Source organism: Heteronotia binoei, chromosome 4 (genome assembly GCF_032191835.1).
Source record: "Heteronotia binoei isolate CCM8104 ecotype False Entrance Well chromosome 4, APGP_CSIRO_Hbin_v1, whole genome shotgun sequence".
Taxonomy (NCBI): Eukaryota; Metazoa; Chordata; class Lepidosauria; order Squamata; family Gekkonidae; genus Heteronotia; species Heteronotia binoei.
The window spans coordinates 3,160,078-3,185,921 of record NC_083226.1 but is presented as its reverse complement, the minus strand read 5'-3'; the positions used below and the strand labels follow the sequence as shown (position 1 = coordinate 3,185,921).

The 25,844-nt window shown below is 45.1% G+C and overlaps 1 protein-coding gene across 2 annotated transcripts in view; it reads right to left on the bottom strand.

Moving 5' to 3' along the window:
• SAMD8 (sterile alpha motif domain containing 8) overlaps positions 1-25,844 on the bottom strand; it is a 45,134-nt gene that overhangs the window by 9,106 nt on the left and 10,184 nt on the right. For both annotated transcript variants that reach the window (XM_060236697.1, XM_060236695.1), the window contains exons 2-3: positions 8,531-9,126; positions 50-145 (exon numbers count right to left, since the gene is read on the bottom strand). In XM_060236697.1, coding sequence (XP_060092680.1) covers positions 50-145; positions 8,531-9,126 — 692 coding nt within the window. The remainder of the gene's footprint in view (positions 1-49; positions 146-8,530; positions 9,127-25,844) is intronic.

Sequence of the window (25,844 nt, the reverse complement as noted above, 5' to 3'; positions counted from 1 at the left end):
CCTCCATCTCCAAATTAAGGGAGTTGCAATTAAAAGAAAGCAGCCACACCTGTGTCTGTGAAGGAGGAGAACAAGCAGCCAGATGTAGCAGAGAATCACTCCACACACTTCCGTCATGGCAAAAGCCCAGGGAATCCTGGGAACACTAGAAACAAAAGAAGGGAAACAATGAGGACTAGAACGATGCACAAGTGGACTTAGACACTTCGAATGAGAAAGTGGCATTTTTCTTAACCAAGTAATTAGAAGCCCCCCCAAAAGTATCGCAGCCATTTGATGAGATCATAGACATGAACCTTTTAATTATTAGATCAAGGTGGGTAGCCACATTGGTCTGAAGTAGCAGAACAAAGTTAGAGTCCAGTGCCACCTTTAAGATCAACAAAGTTTAATTCAAGGCGTGAGATTTTGCACGCATGCACCCTTCATCAGACAATGGAATCATAGAATCATGGAGTTGGAAGGGACCTCCATCTAGTCCAACCCCCGGCGCAATGCAGGAAACACACAAACACCTCCCCCTAAATTCACAGGATCTTCATTGCTGTCAGGTGGCCATCTAGCCTCTGTTTAAAAACCTCCAAGGAAGGAGAGCCCACCACCTCCCGAGGAAGCCTGTTCCACTGAGGAATTGCTCTAACGGTCAGAAAGTTCTTTCTTAATGTTGAGCTGGAAGCTCTTTTGATTTAATTTCAACCCATCACGTGATCTGGACACTATACTTCCATTGATACAGCCCAAAATTGCATTTGCCTTTTTAGCCACTGCATCACACTGTTGACTCATGTTCAGCATATTATCCACTAAGACCCCTGGATCCTTTTCACACATACTACTGCTAAGACAAGTCTAACCCTAACCCTATAACCACGCATTGGATTTTTCCTACCTAAATGCAGAACTTTACATTTATCCCTGTTAAAATTCATTTTATTAGTTTTAGCCCAGTTTTCCAGCCTGTCAAGGTCATCCTGTATCCTGTTTCTGTCTTCTACTGTATTTGCAACCCCTCCCAATTTAGTATCATCTGCAAATTTAATAAGCATTCCCTCTATTCCTTCACCCAAATCACTGATAAAGATGTTGAACAAAACAGGTCCCAGGACAGATCCCTGAGGCACTCCACTTGTCATTCCCCTCCAAGAGGATGAGGAACTATTCACAAGCACTCTTTCTCTACCTTCTCTATCCCATGCATAATCTTGTAAACCTCTATCATGTTTCTCCAAGCTAAAGAGACCCAAGTGTTTTAACCTTTCTTCATAGGGAAAGTGTTATAAACCTTTAATCATTCTAGTTGCCCTCTTCTGCACTTTTTCCAATGCTATAATATCTTTTTTTGAGGTGCGGTGACCAGAATTGTACACAGTACTCCAAATGAGACCGCACCATCAATTTATACAGGGGCATTATGATACTGGCTGATTTGTTTTCAATTCCCTTCCTAATAATTCCCAGCATAGCGTTGGCCTTTTTTATTGAAATCACACACTGTCTCGACATTTTCAGTGAGTTATCTGCCACGACCCCAAGATCTCTCTCTTGGTCAGTCTCCGCCAGTTCACACCCCATCAACTTGTATTTATAGCTAGTTCAATACAAGAAATATTAGAAAATGATCCAAAATATCAACATATAAATACAGTTCCAGTGAGTTTAGAAATACAATACTGTTTTCACCTTGTCTAAGTTTGTTTCCAGCTCAAAGCTTTATACAAAATCTCTAAGTCTACATTGTAGATATTTCCATCTTCCTCTTTAAAACTTACTCTCAATTACAATTCAATGGATGGCCAGTCATCACTCCATTTCAAAATATCTTTGTCAATAATCACTTTTCTAAATGGTAGTTTTTGAGCTGTACTGTAAAGAATCAAGTACTACTAATAATACATTCCATTGTATAATAGATATATGCTGCAGGGATAAGCTGCGATTATATCAGGGATGGCCAACGGTAGCTCTCCAGATGTTTTTGCCTACAACTCCCATCAGCCCCAGCCAGCATGGCCAATGGCTGGGGCTGATTGGAGTTGTAGGCAAAAGACATCTGGAGAGCTACCGTTAGCCACCCCTGGACTATATAAAACCAAGTTATTTACAGTTAAATGTGTTACAGGATTGGTCCAATGACCATAATAAATAACGGCTGACTAAAACCAAGTTCATCTCTTACCAAGCTTCTTCTCTACAACTACTTAGAGTCAGACTGTGACCAATACTCCCTTTAATCTGTGAAGCCTTGTGAGCAAAAATCCTACTTTGTGAGTTACTGGCATTAAAGTTGTGAGCTACTGCATACATTAGTTTGCTCTGAGGACATTTTTCCTGAGCGAAGACAAAAATGTTTGAGCCAGAGGGTAAAAAACTGTGAGCTAGCTCACACAAATTCAGCTTAGAGGGAACATTGGCTGTGACTAAAAGGTGGACAATCATTCAAATCAGCAGTTATTTTTGCAGGCAGAATGCAAATCTCCCTAATAAAAAAGCATACTCCATCCCAATCAGGATAACATGTTCTCTCATCTCTGCTAAACTGATCCTCTACATTCTGACCATGCATATTATTTCATCCCTGCAGGTGCAAAGAATTATCAGGCAGCTGCAATTCTCTTCAAGGTATATATCACAGAAATCATTAAAGGTACACTCCATTATTAAATAAAACAAGACGAGTCCATATTCTGGTTCAATCCTAACTGTTTGACACCAATATTTAAGAGCAAGCAACACAATTAAACAGAACATTTTAAACCATCTGCCATATCTTAGCCATATTTTTCCTATATTTAAGAGCCCCTAACGCTTAAGCCTTTCCTTGTAACTCTGAACACCAAACAAATTTCCAGAAACAATACAAAGTTCTCCAAAAAGAATCAAAGGCACAGGAGGGTGATACCTGGCCTAGCAGCAGTCCACATGAAAAGGATCTCAGGATTGGGTCCGACTAGATCAGGGGTAGGGAACAGTGGGTCTCCAGATGTTTTTTGCCTACAACTCCCATCAGCCCCAGCCATTGGCCATGCTGGCTGTAAGCAAAAAACATCTGGAGAGCCAACATTCCCTGCCCCTGGACTAGATGATCCTGGAGGTCCCTTCCAACTCTATGACTGCAGGTTGTCAAGAATTCCCAGGCTAAGGAACTCTTGGTATGAGTGGGCAGAATTCAAATTTACACAACCAACCTGGGGTGTGAGTCCTCACAAACCAGGGGTGTTAGCCTTGCCACCAGTCCATTAGAGCAGGAGTGGTCAACAGTAGCTCTCCAGATGTTTTTGCCTACAACTCCCATCAGCCCCAGCCATTGGCCATGCTGGCTGGGGCTGATAGAGTTGTAGGCAAAAAACATCTGGAGAGCTACTGTTGGCCACCCCTGCATTAGAGCAACCCTACAATTAGAAACCTGCAGGCAGACTCATGATCTTTCAGGGATTAAATCAGAAAGCTAATCTTGCAAGGTGGGGCACTTGTGGATGGAGTTTCTACGAACAATTTACCAGTAGGTGGACGCTTTAAGTCTAAGGCACTGGATCGAGACTGCAACTTCTGAAGTACAGAACAACCAGATATCTTTATTTAAGAGTGCAGGGATATTTCAAAGAATATTTCAAAGAATCTAAATATTAAGTTCTAACTTCACATTATATCCTAAATTACAGTTATCCTAGGTTACTCTTCTTGGTGGAAATAAACCAGCGTTTCAAGTCTCTTTGTCTGATGAAGGTATCACCAGGCAATGCCTGGGACCTTCCGAGGTCAGCCAAGATATCACCAGGCAATGCCTGGTACCTTCCGAGGTCAGCTCATCATATCTCCTGTTAGCTGAGAGCAGCTACACAAACAACCATAAAACCAGCTGTTTTAAGGACTAAGATTTGAGAGGGCAGAGGACAATTCTGTCCAATCAAAAATCAGAACAGCGATGTAATGCTAACATGAACCTGTGATAACAGGGCAGTTCAGCAAGGAAGCAGTTTTATGACAGGATGCTTCTCTCTGTAGAGTAGATCCAGCGTGGAAAGGAGTGAGATGTGTGTTAGTGCTACAAACCTTCTGGGTGACTGAATGGCGACTCCTTGATATTGATATTCAGACCCCAAGTTAGGCTTGTCATCTTTTCTCATGACAAAACCCCAGATGTCTCCCTTTGATATGTTCCTCAGGTTCCCGGCCTGTTCTGATATGAAGCCTGAACCAAAGTTTAATTACTACGTCTAATGAAAAAAACGAGAAATTGACTAGAGGTCTATTGTCTTGATTGCTGATCATAAATTCGCAGTGGGACGCAGCTAAGGTAAAAAAGAAGAAGATATTGGATTTATATCCCGCCCTCCACTCCGAAGAGTCTCAGAGCGGCTCACAATCTCCTTTACCTTCCTCCCACACAACAGACACCCTGTGAGGTGGGTGGGGCTGGAAGGGCTCTCACAGCAGCTGCCCTTTCAAGGACAACCTCTGACAGAGCTATGGCTGACCCAAGGCCATTCTAGCAGGTGCAAGTGGAGGAGTGGGGATTCAAACCCGGTTCTCCCAGATAGAGTCTGCACACTTAACCACTACACCAAACTGGCTCTCCTACACCAAACTGGCTCCCCTGTGCAAGCACCAGTTGTTTCCGACTCTGGGGTGATGTTGCATCGTGACGTTTTCTTGGCAGACTTTTTAAGGGGTGTTTTGTCATTGCCTTCCCCAGTTATCTACACTTTCCCCCCAGCAAGCTGGGTACTCATTTTACTGACCTTGGAAGGATAGAAGGCTGAGTCAACCTTGAGCTGGCTACCTAAACCCAGCTTCCACCGGGATCAAACTCAGGTCATGAGCAGAGCTTGGACTGCAATACTGCAACTTACCACTCTGCGCCACGGGCCTCTTGGGAGACAGCTACCCACTCCCCCCCCCCCAAAAAGTGACTTCATTAACAGAAGGATTGTATCCAAATCACAAGAAGCAACAGTTCCATGCTACGCTAGTTAGACCTCTTTGGAAGTACTGCACCCAGTTTTCAGCAGTACAGTTATAGAAGACAAACTGGAGTAAGTTCAGAGGATGGTATGAAAGAAGGTTAGGGACTGGACAATAAGTCTTTTGAAGAGAGACTGAAGGAACTCAGCATGTTTAGACTGGAGAAGAGTGAGGGGCCAACATGGCTAGACTCTTCAAAGATCTGAAAGGCTATCATGCAGGAAAGGGCTCGTTCCAGGAGGGGAGATTTCAGCTGAGAGCGATTAAACAATGGAACCAAATAGCAATGGGGGTGTTGGGCTTTCCCTTACGAGAAGCTGTACAGCCATCAAGAAGGGATGCTCTACCTTCAGATTTGCATTGGAAAAAGGACTGGAACAAGATGATCCGTTAAAGCCCCTTCCAAGACCACAAGCCTACGCCTGGTCAGGCCAGCCTTAACCATTTCAGGGTGCTCACAGCTCTCCATCTCGTATGGAGATGCTTTAAAAACTGGGTCTAGAACAGCTAGGTGACCATTCACAACGCCCTCAGAGCACTAGAGAAAGAATTACGGAAAAAAGAAAATTGTAATACAGAGCTGCAGACTGAGCCATGGATGATCTAGCATCAGCTCCTTTCATCTAATTCAGGCATTACGTTACCCCCCGACCATTCACAGCAAGGGATAAACAAGCGTGTGAAAGATGTAGCTGGCTGGCAAAGCCCTGATGTTGCTTCCCAAAGTGTCAGGCACCCGTGCTTCTCGGGAGATTGCAAGCACAGGAGAATCAACACAGACTCACAATGCCAGAGAACTCAGCTGAAGTCGTGTGCCTTTTCATTACTTACAAAGGTCCCTCCAGGGGTCTGTCTCCAGGACAATGAACTATTATTCTCCTCTGACCTTGCCTTGCTGGCTACAGCCTTTTCGCGTTCTAGACTCCGACTCCCTCCCAATGCTCTGTCTATAGAAATTCCACCCTGGAACAATATCTGTCATTCAGTATTGTTGTAATCCATCTCCTCCGTTTCTGCTGCTCTCTCTTTTTACATTGCTTTATGCCTTAAAGCAGGGGTGTCAAACTCATTTGTTATGAGGGCCGGATCTGATTTAAATGAGGCCTTGTTCGACCGGGCCACGGCAGATTGGGCCAGGCCATGTGTGGTCCTATTTCAGATCAGGGAGCAGAGATATAAACTTTTATAAAGGGCACAGACAAAAACAATTAAATTTTAAAAAATCAAAACCTTAAAATATGCTTAAAACTTAGCACTTGTCCTAAAGGTGCTTTCTTTGTATTTCTCCCATGGGATCCAGGGAACTGGCCAAAGAAAGCTCAGGCTCTTTCCTTCCTTCTCCAAGAGGGGGAGGAGCCTCAGCCAATAGAAGGAAGAGATTTGGCTTAGTAGCTCTGCTGTGCAACTGAGAGAGCCCGGAAAAACAAGCTCTGCATTCCCCCCTTCCTCTCCAAGGGAGGAGCCTCAGCCAATGGAAAAAAAGAAGTTTTGCTCTGTAGTTCCTGTGCGATTGAGCAAGCCTTGCAAATCAAGCTGTGATGCAGAAGGAAGCAAGAGAGGGAGAAGGAAGCAGATGACAGCCAGTTGCTCAGGGGCCTGAAGGGAGCCCTCCAGCGCCCTGGTTTGGCCCCCAGGCCACGTGTTTGACACCCCAGCCTTAAAGACAAAGCCTGTTCCCTGTGCAGTTTTGTTTAAAAACCTGTACAATGAGGTCGACCAGTGCTATGGTTTAGAGCAAGGGTCCCCAACATGCTGCATTTCTAGAAAGTGGGTGGGGCCAGATGGGACTCTGACCCAGCTGGGCTTCTGATTGGCTGTGAAGATCAAAATAATTTTATTTCAGTGGCAGCAGCCACCATTAGCGTCCATTTTATTCTCTCTCACTTATCTTCAATCATATTTTTAATTGCCCCTCTTCTCCCCTGCACTTGGCCCTGTGTCCTGCAGCGGCCATTTTGTGCCCACCACCGTGTGTCAAAATTCCAAAGGCTGCCCACAGGCACAAAAATGTTAGGGACCCCTGCAGTAAGGTTCTGCACACCTGAGGAGCCCTAGCTTAACAGGAAAATCTGATCTGTTAAAAAATAGAGGATTCCTTAAACATGTTAAATCAGGGGTCTGGGGGGGGTCAAATCAGGCCCCCGGAGGGCTCCTATCAGACCCCCGAGCAACTGGCTGTCATCTGCTCCCTCCTCCCTCTCTCTTGCTTCCTTCTGTATCACAGCTTGCTTTGCCAGCCTTACTCATTTGCACAGGAGCTACAGAGCAAAGCCTCTGTTTTCTCCATTGGCTGAGGCTCCTCCCTTGGGGAGGAAGGGGGGAGGGAGAGCTGTCTTTGCCAGGCCCTCTCAATTGCGCAGCAGAGCTACTGTGTCAAGCCTACTGGCTGAGGCTCCTCCCCCTCCTGGGCCCCTGGGGAAGGAAAGAAAGAGCCAGAGCTTCCTTTGCCCAGTTCCCTGGAACCCATGGGAGAAATACAAAGAAAGCACCTTTAAGACCAACGAGTCCTAAAGTTTTAAGCATGTTTTATTTTAAGTTTAAAAAAATATTGCATTGTGTTTGTCTGAGTAGGAATGGAGATCCCCCAAGTCCTTATTAGCCCAGTCAGAAGGTGGGAGGGATGCTGCAAAGAAAGGACATGGGATGCCAAGGCATCCAGCAATCAGCTTGATTAGAGAAGAGGAAAACTTACACTCTGGAAACCTGGATGGTCTTTAAGCTGCTTCTGCACTCAAGGGAGACCAACACGGGAGATCTTTACAATCAGCGAACCAACACCTTTTGGTGACACCCAGCCCCAGAGACATCCGATAGGCCTCAACAGAGCCAGAGCCTTTTTGGTCCTGGCCCTTGTCTGGTGGACTGAGCTTCCCCTGGAAATCCAGGCCCTGCAGGATCTACTTCAATTCCTCAGGGCCTGTAAAATAGAGCTCTTTTGCCAGGCTTTCAGCTGAGGCAGCAGACGTCGTTTGAGAGCCAGTTTGGTGTAGTGGTGAAGTGTGCGGACTCTTATCTGGGAGAACCGGGTGTGATTCCCCCCTCCTCCACTTGCACCTGCTGGAATGGCCTTGGGTCAGCCATAGCTCTGGCAGAGGTTGTCCTTGAAAGGGCAGCTGCTGCAAGAGCTCTCTCAGTTCCACCCATCTCACAGGGTGTCTGTTGTGGGGGGAGAAGGTAGAGGAGATGGTGACCACTCTGAGATTCAGAGTATAGGGTGGGATATAAATCCAATATCTTATTATTATTGGCCTCCCTCTTTTCATTCTGTCCCAGTGCTGCAGGACCTGCTGGACCTGGACAACAGGCCATGACTGTGAGGCAAAATTTGTCATTTTAGTTTCCACTGCTTAGGCCGTACTTTTAGATCTTATATATTTTAATTAGTTTTGTCTTCTTTTATGATGTAACCTGCCCTGAGTCTGTTCTACGGGAAGGGCGGGCTAAAAATCGAATAAAATAAAATAAATAAAATAGAAACAAATCTAGTTATTCCAGGGCAGACCAACACGGCTGCCCTCTGAAACTATCTTCATTTAATATATATCTCTTCCTTTTGTGCATCTCTCACCTGTCTAGGAATATGTCCGGCAGCGGTGGATACGTCTGCATGTCTGGCACACGCTCATGAACGATGACCATGACAAACGATGTGAAGCCAAACACAATGAAGACGTAGATGCAGCTCAGAGCGGTCTTCCAGTACTCTGGGTTTAGCCTCCATGGAGGGTGTTTGTTTTTCCCATTGGTGTACTGGTACTGCTCAGCGCTGAAGTCGACCACGGGCTCGCAGTTGTCGCAGTCCCGCTGCGCTTCACCGTTACAAAACCAGTCTGTTCCCTGGAGAGGGGAAATGGCAGGCGAGAGAGTGCCATGGGAGGCATCGCTGCTGTATCCCAGCTCTTCCAGAACTTCCATGTGGTGCTTCTGCAGCTTGCGTATCGACAACATGAGTCTCTTGATATCACCGAGAATTTTGATCTCCAGGGGAGGAGACCGCAAGTCATATTCGGTCAGGGTCAGCAGCGTAATCCCATCCAGCCGGTGTTTATCACACAAGATGTCCACGTATTCGCGAAAACCTTCATCCTTCAGCCATTTGGCCACGTGCCTCGTCGACCAGCGCCGGATGCAAAGTTGGCCGTTTACTTCCATTGCCTTTGCCTGCTGAGAAACAAAGGTTTGCAAGGCTGAGTTGAGGGCATCAACATCCACCATCAAATCATCAGTCAAATATGAGCTTTAAAGTTTACTCACAGGGAAGACCAAAAGGCAGTTTTCCTATGAAGTACCGGTTAAAACTCTAATGCACACGGTCCAAGACTGTACTGGCTGCTCCTAAATACCCATTTTAACATTCTGAAGCACAGATTCCACCATCCCTTTGCAGATACAGATTTTCAAGCGTAAATTTCTTTTGTTCAGGGGTGGCCAAACTGTGGCTCGGAAGCCACATGTGGCTCTTTCACACATACTGTGCGGCTCCTGAAGTTCCTCCCTCCACCTTGTTGGCTGCCTTGGAGAAAACATTCATCTCTTTAAATCACTTTGCCAAGCCAAGTCTGCCAGTGGCTTGGAGAATGCATTTCAAGTTAAAAGTTGCTTTCTTTCCACCTCTCCGTCCACCCCCCCCCCATCTATTTTCCTTCCTTCCAGCTCTCAAACATCAGATGTTCGTGTCTTGCAGCTCTCACACATTTGACGTTTATTCAATGTGGCTCTTACATTAAGCAAGTTTGGCCATCCCTGCTTTTGTTCTTTCAGCACAAAAGAAAATCCTATTGTACACTCTACATCCCAAGCTTTTTGTATGCACGATCTGTCTCTCATCACCTGCAGTATGTTAAGGAATAATAGCGCAAATGCCCCAACCCAACCACATCAAACCACAACCTGCAGCCTTCTCCCATGGGTGCCAACTGATGACTGCACAACCAGCCTGAGGAAGCCCTGATCATGACGCTGCCTGATTTTGAATCTGAACACAAGCCCAACAAGCTCAATATTTGTTCCAAATAAGGCAGCTGGTTCCCTTCCTCGAACGCTGCGACTTGGCGACAGTGATCCACGCTAAAGTCACCTCAAGACTAGAAAAGTCTTGTATTTCAGTAAGTACAATGCAGTACTATTTTCAACATTTTTAGGTATGACTAGCTTTGTCCAAAATTAATATGCTGAAGAGATTATGCTATCGACGAGTTCCGTTTTCAGTGCTAGAGTTTTACTGTAACGTTACGTTTTGCTCACAGAAGCAGACATGTGTTTAAATGTCATAAACATGCCAAATATCGCTACTGCATATGTCAAGTTATAAAATCATGCACTTTATGTTGTTAGAGCAGTAAAATGTATTTAGACTTGATAAGAAAATAAGTATGACATCTTTCCATCTCCCCACAAATTCCTGAGTTTCTTCCATAAAAGGAAGGTCACATTCCCTACCCGCCGCCAACAACGGCTTTCTAGAAACTGTATCTCTCTAATTGTTTCTGGTGTGCTCTCATGTTCCTAGTGTGCTCTCCAGGACATGCAACCTTGAGCCTTATTAGTTGGAGAGGAAGTAAATAACTCATCTCTAAGGAACTATCTGATCTCAGAAATAAAACAGGGTCAGCCCTGGTTAGTATTTGGATAAGAGCCCAGCCCACCAAGGAAGTCCAGGGTCGATTTGCAGAGGCAGCCAATGGGAAACCATCTCCGCTTTGCATTTCTCTAGAAAATTCTACAGGGTTGCCATAAATCGGCAGTGACTTGAAAGCACTTAGCCCCACTCCAAACTAGTTTCAAACTCTAAGACGACCTGCTTCAGATGTATACATATTACTGCAGCAGCCAGCTATGTTTTATCCTCTACCGCAACGGCAAACAAAATTTGATCGCTTTCCTGGAAGTGTATCACATACGTTTTCCAAAATCTTAAGTTTAACTGACACACAGACAAAAGGGACTGGAGAACGCAAAGCAGACTCGCCAAAAGATTACTCTCAAAACTCTCTGAAATATTTAGGAAGCAACCAATACTCCCTTCTAAGCTGTAGAGTCTTGTGAGCAAAAATTCTACTTCATGAGCTACTGGCATTAAAGTTGTGAGCTACTGCATCATTTAGCTTGCTCTGGGGCCATTTTTCCTGAGCTAAGACAAAAACGTGCGAGTTGGAGGCTAAAAACCTGTGAGCTAGCTCACACTAGCTCAGCTTAGAGGGAACACTGGAAGCAACTACACGTCATCCTGGAGCGGAGACAGTACTGCTTAGTATTGCTGTGATGGACTGTTTTAATGCTCTCTCTCTCTCGGCTTGGCTTCGCGAACGAAGATTTAAGAAGGGTGCAATAGTCCACGTTTGCTGCAGGCTCGCTGGTGGCTGACAAGACCAATGTGGGACAGGCAGGTCCGGCCACAGCGGCTGCAGGGAAAAGTCTGATTTAGGGTTCGTCCTGTAGCAGTGCGATTCTTCCTCAATCTCCTTTTGTCCTCAAGACCAGCTATGCGTGCGTTCTCAAAGGAAGAGGTACAAGGACTCCTTGAAGAAATCCCTTAGCACCTGTCACATCAACCATCACCAGTGGTCTGACCTAGCCTCAGATTGTTTTAATGCACTTTACTATTATATATTGTATTTTAGCAAATTGTTCTAAGCCGCCCTGAGCCCTGCTTGCAAACCAAATGAAATAAATAAAACTGCTAAGCCCAGAGAGTTTAGTCAGAATTGCTCTAGAAGAGCTGCAGAACAGACCAACCCTTTATTACAGGAAAAGCGGCACTTAGGAGGATGACGCAAGCAGGACTGCTGACCAAGCAGGCATCAAAGGTCACTCGTCCCAGTCTTGTGCTTGGGAGTTCACATGCTAGAGGGCCAGAAGAGATAATTTCTCTAGGCCGTCCAGGCAGTGGCTCTTTCCACGGCTGTGAGCAAAGGGGCCAATCTCCTTACTACACAATTTCTCCTCCTTCATCACCTAAGTTCAAGACCTTTAATGGCATAATAAAATAATAAATAAAAATACAAACAGGAACTAAAATGAAAAAAGCAATTAAAACAATATAACTGAGAAAAAAATACTAAAAACAGAATTGATCAAACACCGATTTCCTTTTCCTAGATATAGAGCAGCCTTTATGCAGTACAATAGCCAAATACTCAGCCACTATTGCAGTCATTACCTGTCAAGCAGTTTGCCTGCAACTTCTCTGGAATGCGTAGCAAGAAGAATGCAAATTTATACCCCGCCATTCTCTCTGAATCAGAGAGCTGCTTACAATCTCCTATATCACTGTTTCCCATTTGCAGGGTCGGGACCCAATACCGGGCCACGGAACCCTCACTACCAGTTCACAAGAAAAGCCAAAGCTAGCCCCCCCCCCCCCCACCAGCAAAGCATGACCTCTGCTCTGCTTCCTTCCTTCCACCACCTCTCTGTTGAGCAGAGAAAATCTAGCCTTGAAGACTGACACAGGCTGCAAAGCCTGAGCTCCATTTGGCTTCCTTCCCCTGTCTCTGTGTTGTGCAGAGAAAATCTAGCCTTGAAGACTGACACAGGCTGCAAAGCTTGAGCTCTGTTTGGCTTCCTTCCTTCCCTCATCTCTGTGTTGTGCAGAGAGGAGCTGGGCTGCCTCTCCTTCCTTCTCCCCCTCTCCCAGTGTTTGAGAGAAAAGCTGGCGTCCACTGGCACTTTAGATCCATGAAGTGTTCTTCAAGGTATGAGCTTTCCTGTGCCTTGCAGTATGTCCTTTTGGGGAGATCTCCCGGGAGGCCTGGGCGGCAAAGAAGGGGTGTGTGTGTTTTTTTCAGCTGGGAGGGGTGGGGAGTGGGCATTCCAGTAACTTTTTTTTTTTTTAACCTAACAACTCCTGGGCAGAATTGTTGCTGGCTGGGGTAATCTGATGGTAAGGCTTTTTCCCCCCTTCCCCCCCCCTTCTTTCTTTTTCCATCTGCAAGGGGTGCTCTGTCTGTATTCTTGGTGCTGGGGGTGGGGGGAAGCAACAGTGGGAGGGCTTCTAGTGCCCTGGCCCCATTGGTGGACATTTTGGTGCTTTTTGAGCATTGTATGAGAGAATTTTGGACTGGATGGTCCACTGTCTAATCCAACATAGCTTCTCTTATGTTTTTATGTTCTTTCTTTCCATGCCTTTCTTTTCCTTTCCTTCCATTTCATTCTTTCCCTTTCTTTCTTTCCTTCCATTTTTACTGGATGAAACTTTTCTGTTTAACATACTGTTGTTGCAGACATAGCAGCTCTGTCAATGAAAAACTGGCACCCCCAGTTGTAGCCAGCTGGCCTTTCTATGAGATTTCTGTGTGAGTGCGTGAGAGTGAGAGGTGCAGGGCAGAAAAGATTATTGGAGATTACTGCTGTATATCTCAACAGCACTGGAAATGATGGTACTATGAACTTGGCACCATTTTACTGGTCCTGCTTTTAACAGCTGTCTGACACCAAAATTAAACTCCTCCTGTAGATATTAAAAAGGATGAAAGAAGATCACTGGCTAAGTATCTGCACAAGTTGCTTTTAAAGACATGGGAAACACAGTCAGTAAAAAGCTCCAAGCCCCTCATAAATATCCTTTTTGGGATAACTGCAGAAAAGCTTGTATGAACTTTACATAACTTGAAATTAATTCATTAATTGAAGTGCAATTCTCTGCTACCTTTCACAGCAATTTCCCAGTGCTTCAGTCAAAGTATGAAAAATAGTTGTCAAAAGATTTTCTTGAAACCAAGCAAGCTTAGTTGTAGCTTGAGGAAGGGTTCCAGTAGTGGCAGCTGAAGGGCCTACTAAATGTGTCAGCAAATTTTGAGGTACAGTAGCTGCCAGGGCCCAGTGTGGGTGGTACACAGCACTGGCATTCCTGATGGCAATGGCAATAGCACTTCCAACTACATACACTGAAACCTTTTCCAAATAAGTCATTATTTTAGCTTAATTTTGCAATCAAAGAACCTACTTAGGATTACAACTCTGGAACTTCCGTGCCTGGTCAGAATCTGGCACAGCGTCTACCAATTAAGACTGCTTTGATTATATGAAAGCACAGCAGACAGTTACTGGCCAAGACCTGGGCAAAGTTTCCAAATGTGATTTGTAGACAGCACAAGATAGCCAAACAGTGAACATGAACCAGATTTTTTTGGGGGGCGGGGTAAAGTTAACTTATTTTCACGCAGCCTTGTTGTCAAAAGAAGGTACCTGGGTGCTTCTCAATGGTGCTCGCAAACCAAAACAGTGGGGATGGTTGGCTTTTGTACACTTCCTGGTATTCCTGTTGTTCCTGCTGTACTATTTAGCAAGGACATTCATCAACATGACAATCAAGTTCCACAGCCAGATAACCTGGCAGCACAGGGCAGTATCTCAAAGAATTCACTGCAGCTGATTCATGCACATTTGGCAGGATGGATTAGAACAAGAAAGCAGAACTAGTTAGGAAAACCAACACTGCCTCTGTGCAGAACACGAAGGACCCACATGGACAGACAGCAGATTACCATCACACAGCTGTCACATTCAACGGTTACAGTGGGTCTGTGCCTTAACTGCTATAATTAGTGGTTAGAACAGAAGGAATATAACTTCCTGTAATTAGATGAGGATACAGGGGCGAGATTCCTAGGAAATGCTGGAATGTTTATCAAGGTATTTCTTTTAAAACATTTAAGAAGAGATAACCTCCTTACAATCCCTGGGCCAAAGGAGGCCCGTCTGAAAGTGACCAGGGACAGGGCCTTTTCGATTGCAGCTCCCTGTTGGTGGAACCAGCTCCCGGAGGAGGTGAGGGCCCTGCGGAACCTTGAACAGTTCCGCAGGGCCTGTAAAACAGCCCTCTTCCGGTTGGCATATAAGTAATTGTGATCGGAATGCCTGAATATTAAATCTCGAACATCAGATTATTGAATACTGGAAAATTTGAAGGACTGATTTAAGGAAAGGTAGCCTAGTGTATATTGATGTGAGTTTTATGTATTTTAGGTTTTTTATGTATCTTATTGTATAATTATTAACGTATTTTAAACTGATCCTTGTTAGCTTTTTGTGTTGTAAGCCGCCCTGAGCCCACCTCGGTGGGGTAGGGCGGGATATAAATCGAATAAAATAAAATAAATAAATAAATAAAATAACCATGGTACCCAAGGAGAACATCTCCATTCCAGTGATCTCAAGCGGCAAAATGCTTGGATAATCTTTGGCTGAGGAATTCAGCCTGAGGCTACAACTTTGCACGGGGAAGCATACGGGGTAGGCAAAAATCAGGACAGTGAGCAAAATACAGCAAAGTGCCCAATAAAGAATATGAGTACCGGGGGGGGGGGGGAGGGGTCTGGGAACCAGGCAACTTACGGGGTTATCACTCAGGCTACGGTGGGATTAGCAGGAAATACTTCTGTGGACATAAAACACAGAACCTGAACTTAGCACTGCTGTCCATTCAATCATAACAACAGCTAGATCTGACCAACATATGGTCTCACAGCTATCTTACCAGACCAATGACCAGGACGTGGATACTAAGGCATTCTCCTGATGTTGTCTCCAAGCCCTGGGTTTGTTGCCTTGGAACATAAGAGAAGCCCTGTTGGATCAGGCCATTGGCCCATCCAGTCCAACACTCTGTGTCACACAGTGGCCAAAAAACCCAAGTGCCATCAGAAGGTCCACCAGTGGGGCCAGGACACCAGAAGCCCACCCACTGTGACCCCCCACCAAGCACCAAGAACACAGAGCATCACTGCCCCAGACAGAGACTTCCAACGATAAGCTGCGGCTAATAGCTGGTGGACCTCTGCTCCATATGCTTATCCAATCCCCTCTTGAAGCTGGCTATGCTTGTGGCTGCCACCACCTCCTGTGGCAGTGAATTCCACGTGTTAATCACCCTTTGGGTGAAGAAGGACTTCCTTTTATCCGTTCTAACCCGACTGCTCAGCAATTTCGTTGAATGTCCACGAGTTCTCATATTGTGAGAACTTGCAGGTTGCCTTTACTCACCACGACCAGCAACCACTGACAAACCTCACCTCCATTCATCTGTTTAACCCCCTAATTAACGTCATTATTACAAAGGATAGATCCTGATGGATACTCACTAAATGTAGAGTAACTTTTCTTTATGAACATGAGCCAATATCACCCCCTGTCTGGGCTTGGCATCGCCGCAGGCATCAATCGCCTGTGACCGCTGACGACCCCGGAGGTCTCTTCCAACTGAATGATTCTATGACTCCATGACAACATTAGACTGCAGACTCATTTATGCATTCCAATGGTGTATGAGAATTCTCTCTAGAAGCTAAAGCCGCCAAACTGATGCTATTGTACTTTGGGCACACCATAAAAACACAGAACTCCCTCAAAAAGACTATAACATGAGGAAAAGATGAAGACCCGACATGAGATAGATCGACTCAATCAAAGAGGGTACGGCCTTTCTGTTTGCAAGACCTGAGTAAGGCTGCTAACAATAGTGGAGGTCACTAATTCATAGTGTTGCTGAAAGTTGGAAGCAACTTAGAAACACAGAATCATAGAGTTGGAAGGGACCTCCGGGGTCATCATCTAGGGTCGTCTAGTCCAACCCCCTGCACAATGCAAGAAATTCACAAATACCTCCCCCTAAGTTCACAGAAAGAGTCCCATGGCGCAGAGTGGTAAAACTGCAGTACTGCAGTCTGAGCTCTGCTCTCGAACTGAGAGGTCGACTCAGCCTTCCGAGGTCAGTAAAATGAGTACCCAGCTTGCTGGGGGGGGAAGTAGAGATGACTAGGGAAGGCAATACCACCCCATAAAAAGTCTGCCATGAAAACGTTATGATGCGACATCACCCCAGAGTTGGAAATGACTGGTGCTTGCAAAGGGTCTAACCTTTACCTTTAAATTCACAGAAACAGCATTGGGCCATCTAGCCTCTGTTTAAAAACCTCCAAGGAAGGAGAGCCAACCACCTCCTGAGGAAGCCTGCTTCAGTGAGGAACTGCTCTAATGGTCAAGAAGTTCACTGGCACATAAGGTACACAGAATGGTGTTATGATGAATACTAAGCAATGCAAATGAATGCATGTGAATCCAGGTATCAGCACTGGCTACGGACTAACAGAAGAACATATACACACCTGAAGCTGCTTTCTACTGGCTTTCAAAAAACAAGGACCGCACCAATTCACTGGAACAGTCACCATCAATATCCACAGATAATTGAAAAATTATCAAAGGTTTCAGGTTTTCACGGCTGGTAACATCATTAGGGTTTGTAGAGTCTTTCGGGCTCAAGTGCCGTGTTCTACTGGAGAAAGTTTTCCTTCCAGACGTTTCGTTCTCAGCTGCGGAGAACATCCTCAGTGGCGTTGCAGCCGGAGCAGGCGCTCTGACCTTCTTGGCTGCTGTGCACTGAGTGGGGCCAGGGCTGCTGGCGAGCTGCTATTTCTAGGCTGGAGGGGGTGTGATGAAAGGGCAATTGGTTTGTGGATGTGCCCATTGTTTGGTGGGGCTTCCTGGAAGGGTAGTGATAAGGAAACTGGCTGTTGAATGTGACCATTGTTCTGTGTTAATTGCTGGGAGGGTTGGAAGGGGTTTGAAGATAAGGAAGATGGTTGTTGACTGTGCTGTGTTGTTGGTTGTTCTGTGGAATCTGCTGAATTTGAAAAATTAGTTTTGAAGTTTAACCGACATACTGAACTTCTGGTTCTTTTTCAAATGCGCTGCAGTCCCAAACTACGATATGAATGTTCAGTCATATTTCATTTGAAAATTGGTATCTCATCTTTCCACATTCAAAAGTCTTCAAGGAATTTTTTTTTTTTTTGGGGGGGGGGTATGATTTTCAAACATAAAAAACATACAAATATGTTATTTTACAGCCCAAAGATACAACAGTACAAGCACTTTACCAGAACAAACCAAAACAAAGTTAAAAGCATTATTAATTCAAATGCATGGCAGAATTAGAAGGTTTTAAGCTGGTACTGAAAGGAAGGCAAAGTTGGCAAAATGCTCTCTCTACGCTGCGGAGTCTTGTGAGCAAAAATTCTACTTTGTGGGCTACTAGCATTAAAGCTGTGAGCAAGCATTCCTGACCGTTAGAGCGGTTCCTCAGAGGAACAGGCTTCCTCAGGAGGTGGTGGGCTCTCCTCCCTTGGAGGTTTTTAAGCAGAGGCTAGATGGCCATCTGACAGCAAGGAGGATCCTGTGAATTTAGGGGGAGGTGTTTGTGATTTTCCTGCATTGTGCAGGGGGTTGGACTAGACGACCCTGGAGGTCCCTTCCAACTCCATGATTCTATGATTCTAACAGGTGAGTTTCACCTGGCCAAACAGGATATGTTTTGTGGAGCTTTGCTATGTGGTCACTCATACATAATGTCTGCATGAAACCACTGGGGGCAAAAATGAAGAGTTCTGGAGTTCAGCAGCCTCCATATAGAGTCGTTTGCCAGATCAAAATTTCATTAACTACGCTGCCGCAACCCACCTTTGCAGCACTAAACCAGGTCTTTGGAGACAGTTCTCAAGCAGAAGGGGTTGCATAAGAACATAAGAGAAATCATGTTGGATCAGGCCAATGGGCCATCCAGTCCATCACTCTGTGTCACACAGTGGCCAATACACACACACACACACACACACACACACATGAAGAGTTCTGGAGTTCAGCAGCCTCCATATAGAGTCGTTTGCCAGATCAAAATTTCATTAACTAAGCTGCCGCAACCCACCTTTGCAGCACTAAACCAGGTCTTTGGAGACAGTTCTCAAGCAGAAGGGGTTGCATAAGAACATAAGAGAAATCATGTTGGATCAGGCCAATGGGCCATCCAGTCCATCACTCTGTGTCACACAGTGGCCAATATACACACACACACACACACACATATATATATATATATATATATATATATATATATATATATATATATATATATATATATATATATATATATACACACATAAATACTGTGGCTAATAGCCACTGATGGACCTCTGCTCCATATTTTTATCCAATCCCCTCTTAAAGCTGGCTATGCTTGTAGCCGCCGCCACCTCTTGTGGCAGTGAATTCCACATGTTAATCACCCTTTGGGTGAAGAAGTACTTCCTTTTATGTTTTAACCTGACTGCTCAGCAATTTCATTGAATGCCAACGAGTTCTTGTATTGTGAGAAAGGGAGAAAAGTACTTCTTTCTCTACTTTCTCCATCCCATGCATAATCTTGTCAACCTCTATCATGTCACCCCACAGTCAACGTTTCTCCAAGCTAAAGAGCCCCAAGCATTTCAACCTTTCTTCACAGGGAAAGTGTTCCAAACCTTTAATCATTCTAGTTGCCCTTTCCTGGACTTTTTCCAATGCTATAATATCCTTTTTGAGGTGCGGTGACCAGAATTGCACACAGTATTCCAAATGAGACTGCACCATTGGTTTATACAGGGGCATTATGATACTGATTTGTTTTCAATTCCTTTCCTAATAATTCCCAGCATGGCGTTGGCCCTTTTTATTGCAATCGCACACTGTCTTGACAGTGCGTTTAGACAATGGGGAGGTGCTATTTACAGAGAGGGAGGATTTTACCAGAAGCCAATAGGATTTCTATTACACCACTGGCAGAAGGTCACAGCAAAAACAAACAAGTCCACTGTAGAAGAACACAAAATTTGTTACAATTTTTCTAGACACTAGGCAAAAGTACATCTCAACGCCCAACAACAATTCTGGAAAATCTGGAGGGGGGCATTTTCTCCTGCTTCTGCCTCCCCCCAGAAAAACCCCTTCTTTCCCCTAGTTTTCTGACAGAAAAATTGGAGGAGCTCTGAAACTGCTATGAAATACTTTCTTGCAGGGTGCTGTTGTTTTTTGTAGCAGGGACTCCTCTGCATATTAGGCCATACACCCGATTTAGCCAATCCTCCAAGAGCTTACAAGGTTCTTAGTACAGGGCCTACTGTAAGATCCAGGAGGATTGGCTACATCTGGGAGTGTGGCCTAATATGCAAAGGAGTTCCTGCTACAAAAAAAGCCCCGAGTTTCTTGTTTGGAAAGAGTGAAATGCTTGTTTAAGACAAGGTTTTACACACTGCAAATATGAAGGATGAAAGGTTTTTTTAAAGGAACACAATCTACAGGAGTGAACAATAATCCCAATGGATACTGGAAATAAATCCATATTTTCAATGGTATATTCATTGTTTAAATGTTAATAATTCTGGAAATGATATGCTATAATACGTAAAAAGTTCAGGTTGGTGCTGAAATGTTTTGATGGCTCTATTGTGACTGCACTGAGTTTGCCCAGACCGCATGTTTCTATCCCAGCAAATACACATTCCCCCCCCCCCCCCCCCCGCCACGGCTCCACTCTTACCAGGCATTTTACATCTCCAGTCCTGCCCGGTTAACTGAACAGGGTTGCTGCACTCTGGCAGGTCACGGTGACTGTTCTTTTATATTTAGTTACCTAGATATTAAAGCTGATACCTCTTTCGAGAGAAGGAAAAAAGATACTGACCTACTTGCAGCAAGAGGCTGAATCATGACGCTTGAGGAAGAGAAAGGGTGTATGCAAAGTTCTCACACTGCTATCCTAAACACAGCTATGCCCTTCTAAACGCACTTGAGTCAATGGACTTCGACAGGGATCGCTCTGTTTAGGATTGCACTGTTCACATCTCTTCACTTTCCGTTTACACCAGGCAAATGGCAGGGGAAGCTGGTAAAGATAAACTCCACTCCCTGTTCCTGCAGAAAAGACAAACCAGTTCCTCACACCTGGCTTGGAGTATCTAATTATCCAGCTCCATACAACTGAAATATCACCATGCCTTTCTGTTAACACAGGGCCCAGTGGTCCTAAGTTTGGCGTAGTGGTTAAGTGTGCAGACTCTTATTTGGGAGAACCGGGTTTGATTCCCCACTTCTCCACTTGCAACTGCTGGAATGGCCTTGGGTCAGCCAGAGCTCTCGCAGAAGTTGTCCTTGAAAGGGCAGCTGCTCTGAGAGCTCTCTCAGCCCCACCTACCTCACAAGGTGTTTGTTGTGGGGGAAGAAGATAAAGGAGATTGTAAGCCATTCTGAGACTCTGATTCAGAAAGAAGGAAAGGGTATAAATCAAAAGTCTTCTTCTAAGTATTAGAGTATAAAAAAAAGTTGCAAGAAAATCCAAGAATTCACTCAAGTTATGCACAGTCATTAATATCATTAAGTCTTCGTTCTTAACTGTGCTGTGACTGCCCTGGGCGTAGATGGCTTTAAAGGGGAATCAGCCAAGTTTCTAGATCTGCACCATGACCTATGCTGGCTGAACGGACCTCCCCCTTCTGAGGCAATATGCCCTTGAACATCAGCTGCTGAGGGCACAACAGCATTCACGCCCTGCCTGAGGGCTTCCACTGTGGTCAAGAGGCTGTTGGATTTGGTGGATCAACAGGGCACTTTTTAAAAATGATGTGCAGACCAGCACTTAGGTCTTGATCTGAAGCAGCAGAACAAAGCAGGAGTCCAGTAGCACCTTTAAGACCAGCAAATGTTTATTCAGAATGTAAGTTTTTGTATGCATGCACACTTCTTCAGACGAGGAATGAGGTACAATAAGCAGAGCTCCATATAGCTAGTGGGGTTTAGAATGCAAAGAGGTATAAAGTTAAAATCCAATAGCAGAATAGTAAAATTAACAAATTCGGAAAATCTTTGATCTGGGTTGCATGAGCATGGGAAACCAATAAAACGATAACATGTCAGAATGTGAAATTGCCTGTAAATTATTCTATTGCTAATAATAATAATACTGCTAATAATAATTGTTAATTATTATGCTGCTCTTGCTCATTTTGACCCAGGTTTATTGAGAATAGAATAATCAACAGACATTCTCACATTCTGACATGTTGCTGTTTTATTGGTTTCCCAAGCTAATGCAATCCTGATCAAAGGTTTTCTGAATTTGCTGATTTTACTATTCTGCTATTGGATTTTAACTTTGTACCACTTTGCATTCTAAACCCCACTAGCTATAGTAGCTTTGCTTACTGTACCTCAGACCAGCACTTAGTGAACAACTCTAAAATTAATGGTTGTGTGAATTACCCCACCTGCAGATTAAGCATGTGGAAGCTTTAGCATCATGTAGAATTTGTCAGGAACTCATCGGGTAGAGGAATATGAAGGCAAACTTGTTTCGTTAGTTCAGAGAGAAACTGAGCTGCTATTAAACCACGGAATAGTGCAGAGGCACATCGTTCAATGCACATAATCACAAGGCTGCAACAATGACCCAAATTTGCTTTAAGTGTTCGGGCATTCTTTGCACCAAACGCCAGCAGCAGCACTGCAATCTGTACAGGATGGCAAAAACAGCTGAAGAGAAAGGAATGAGCACACAAGTGGGTTATTTGGTGCAAAACGATCAGCGCCCACCCAGTCCTTCTAAAGAGCATGACAATAGTGCCCCAGCTGAGTCAGCTCACCACCAGCAGGAAAATTGCTCTGCACAAGGTTGACTCAGCAATCTTTCGTGGTCTCTCAACAGGAAACCAACCCCCCCCCCCCTTCATTTCTGCAACCAGCAAGCTGCCACAAGTTCCATTCTCACTTGAGCACTCTGGCATGAAACCTGATGATATGAATGAAGTCCCTTGGATGCAGCAAGCTACCCAGTGCTTCTCAGTAACCCAAACTCAAAAGGCTACTGAGGGAAAAGTCATCAGTTATTCCCAAGTTTGGCACAGCGCAGCGACAGCATATTCCAAGAAATACCGGGTCATTTTTCAGGTAATGGCAAACTGACCCCAGCAGGCATAGCATCTGTACTCCTGGGAAACCAACAACACAATTCTTAGGAAGCCTACTGCACCCCAGCCTTCTCAGACTTCATAAAACCACAGAATGATGTTGCATACGTGTCATCCATATAAAGATCAATTCATAAATAGTTAATTTCCATTCCTAAGATATAAATTTCATACATTCCAAATGTGCAAAACTGCTTTCATACATAAAATAACTGACTGTCAAAAACCGCTAAAAGCAGAGACAAAAGTCCAATCTTAAATATTCACAGTCCACTGTACTCTTGAAAAAAATCTTCAAGATTTTCACCAGGGGTGTCAAATTCATTTGTTATGAAGACCAGATCTGACATAAATGCGACCTTGTCAGGCCAGGCCATGTGTGTCATAAAATGTAATGCCAGGTAGCAGAGATATAAAGTTTATAAAGGACACAGACAAACACACACTCAGCCTAATCCACTTCACTGGTTTGTTGAGCCTCAGCCAACAGAAGGAAGAGAGGCTTGGCTCAGTAGCTCTGCTGTGCAACTGAGAGAGCCTGACAAAGCTAGCTTTTCTTCCGCCACTTCCTCTCCAAGGGAGAAGCTTTGGTCTGTAGCTCCTGTGCGATTGAGCAAGTCTGGCAAAGCAAGCAGTGATGCAGAAGGAAGCAAGAAAGGGAGAAAGAAGCAGACAACAGTGAGTTGCTTGTGGGTCTGATAGGAGTCCTCTGGGGGCCTGATTCAGCCCTCGGGCCACCTGTTTGACACCCCCTGTTCTAGGTGGTGACCCTGTCAGGTTTTCAAGGCAAGAGACATTCAGACATGGGTTGCCATTGACTTCCTGGTATTCCTTGGTAGTCTCCCATCCATGTACTAACTGGGGCTGGTCCTGCTTGGCTTCCAAGAGTTGATGATGATGATGATATTGGATTTATATCCCACCCTCCACTCCAAGTCTCAGAGCAGCTCACAATCTCCTTTATCTCCCTCCCCCACAACAGACACCCTGTGAAGTGGGTGGGGCTGAGAGGGCTCTCACAGCAGCTGCCCTTTCAAGGACAACCTCTGCCAGAGCTATGGCTCACCCAAAGCCATTCCAGCAGGTGCAAGTGGAGGAATGGGGAATCAAACCCAGATCTCCCAGATAAGAGTCTACACACTTAACCACTACACCAAATTAGCTCTCCAAACCTCCAAGGAAGGAGAGCCCACCACCTCCCAAGGACGCCTGTTCCACTGAGGAATCGCTCTAACAGTCAGGAAGTTCTTCCTAATGTTGAGCCGGAAACTCTTTTGATTTAATTTCAACCCACTGGTTCTAGTCCTATCTTCTGGGGCCACATAAAACAATTCCACACCATCCCCTATAGGACAGCCCTTCAAGGACTTGAAGATGGTGATCCTATCACCTCTCAGCCGCCTCCTCTCCAAGCTAAACATCCCCAGCTCCTTCAACCTTTCCAGACGTTAATGAGGGCTGTTGGGGGTATGGCAAGGCTCCTGGTGGCTGGCTGGCTGGCTGCCCGCTCTCCTAATCCAGGGATTGTTATGCAGCTGCATCTACTATTCAATGGACAAGGTAGGTGGGAAGAGGGGAACCCTCAGAAAGGTTCAGGAGCTCTTGCTGAATTCAAGGTCTGTTCTATTGACACTCCACAATCCTCAGAGCTTTGCTTTGGGTTCTGTCTCCTTGGAGGGTAAACGGCATGCTCGCAACACGAGCCGTATGCTTAGAATGAACCCCGGGGAGCATCAATGATCGCCCACCCCTCACACCACTCAGTGATATTAATCTGGTTTGCACAGCTAATCTCACCATGCGGCTGGCAGCAGCACAGCCATTTCATTCGGTCGTGTTTAGTTCAGCAAATCAATGATCCAACAGCAAGAGGGGGGAAGTCTGAAACACTTTCTGCCACCCTCCACCTTCCATTTTTTTTTGTGGGGGGGCACCAAGAACCAGCAAGCTCTCTTACCAGAGCAGCAGGCAGGTCTCCCAATGCCCAGGGGCAAACCAGAAAACTAAACCTCTCATTAAAAAAAATAAATCTGTCACTACAGCATCCTGTTAATGAAAAAGCATAAACAGCTTACGAAAATTTTCACGGTGGCATTCATGCCCCACAGATTTCAAGCCTGTGTAGGGCACCAAGGCTCAGAACTAGAAGGTCCCAGGCACCAGTCCTGGTCCTGTCTCCTGTTTAAAATCAATCCAACGGAAGGTAACGTGAAAGAACTCTGCTTCAGACCTTTGAGTGCTGCTGCCAGGCAATAACGCTTACTTTGATAAGACCAATGGTCTGATTCTATAGAAGATGCCTTTGTGTGGTCATTATATCAGCCATACCCCCCTCCCCAAACACACAAAATAGTTGATCAGTATACTTGCACCATTCCCATCCCCCAGGCAACCAGGTAAACGTAACAGGTGAGTAGCCAGATCTCCTCTAACATCTGCAGGTGAGAAGCCATTCAGGCTTTCCTCATGCCTGCACGACCAGTTACCTCTGTAACCAGTGGTTAAGTGTGCGGACTCTTATCTGGGAGAATTGGGTTTGATTTCCCACTCCTTCACTTGCAGCTGCTGGAATGGCCTTGGGTCAGCCATAGCTCTGGCAGAGGTTGTCCTTGAAAAGGCAGCTGCTGTGAGAGCCCTCTCAGCCCCACCCCCCTCACAGGGTGTCTGTTGTGGGGGAGGAAGATAAAGGAGATTGTGAGCCGCTCTGCGATTCGGAGTGGAGGGCGGGATATAAATCCAGTATCTTCTTCTCTGCAAAAATTCTCTGTCCTGTACAAAAGTGAGCTTTTTCACAGACAAACTTCTTAGGCCAGCACAGAGATGATAAACACAAGAATATTATGCAGTGGGCACTAGTCCATAAAAGACAGCACGCCAGAGTGGTGTGGCTTTTGCTGTAACAGATCATTATTATTTTAATGGATTTTTCCACTACCTTTCCATGGAAGAGCTCTGGCCAGCATGCATTGTTCTTCCCTCCTGCATTTTATCTTCTCAAAGACGTCTCGTTTCACTGAGTAAGACTAACTGGGCCAAGGCCATTCAGCCCAGCTTCATGGCAGAGAAAGATCTGAACAAGACTCTCCTGGATTTGCGTCCACTGTGTCTAGC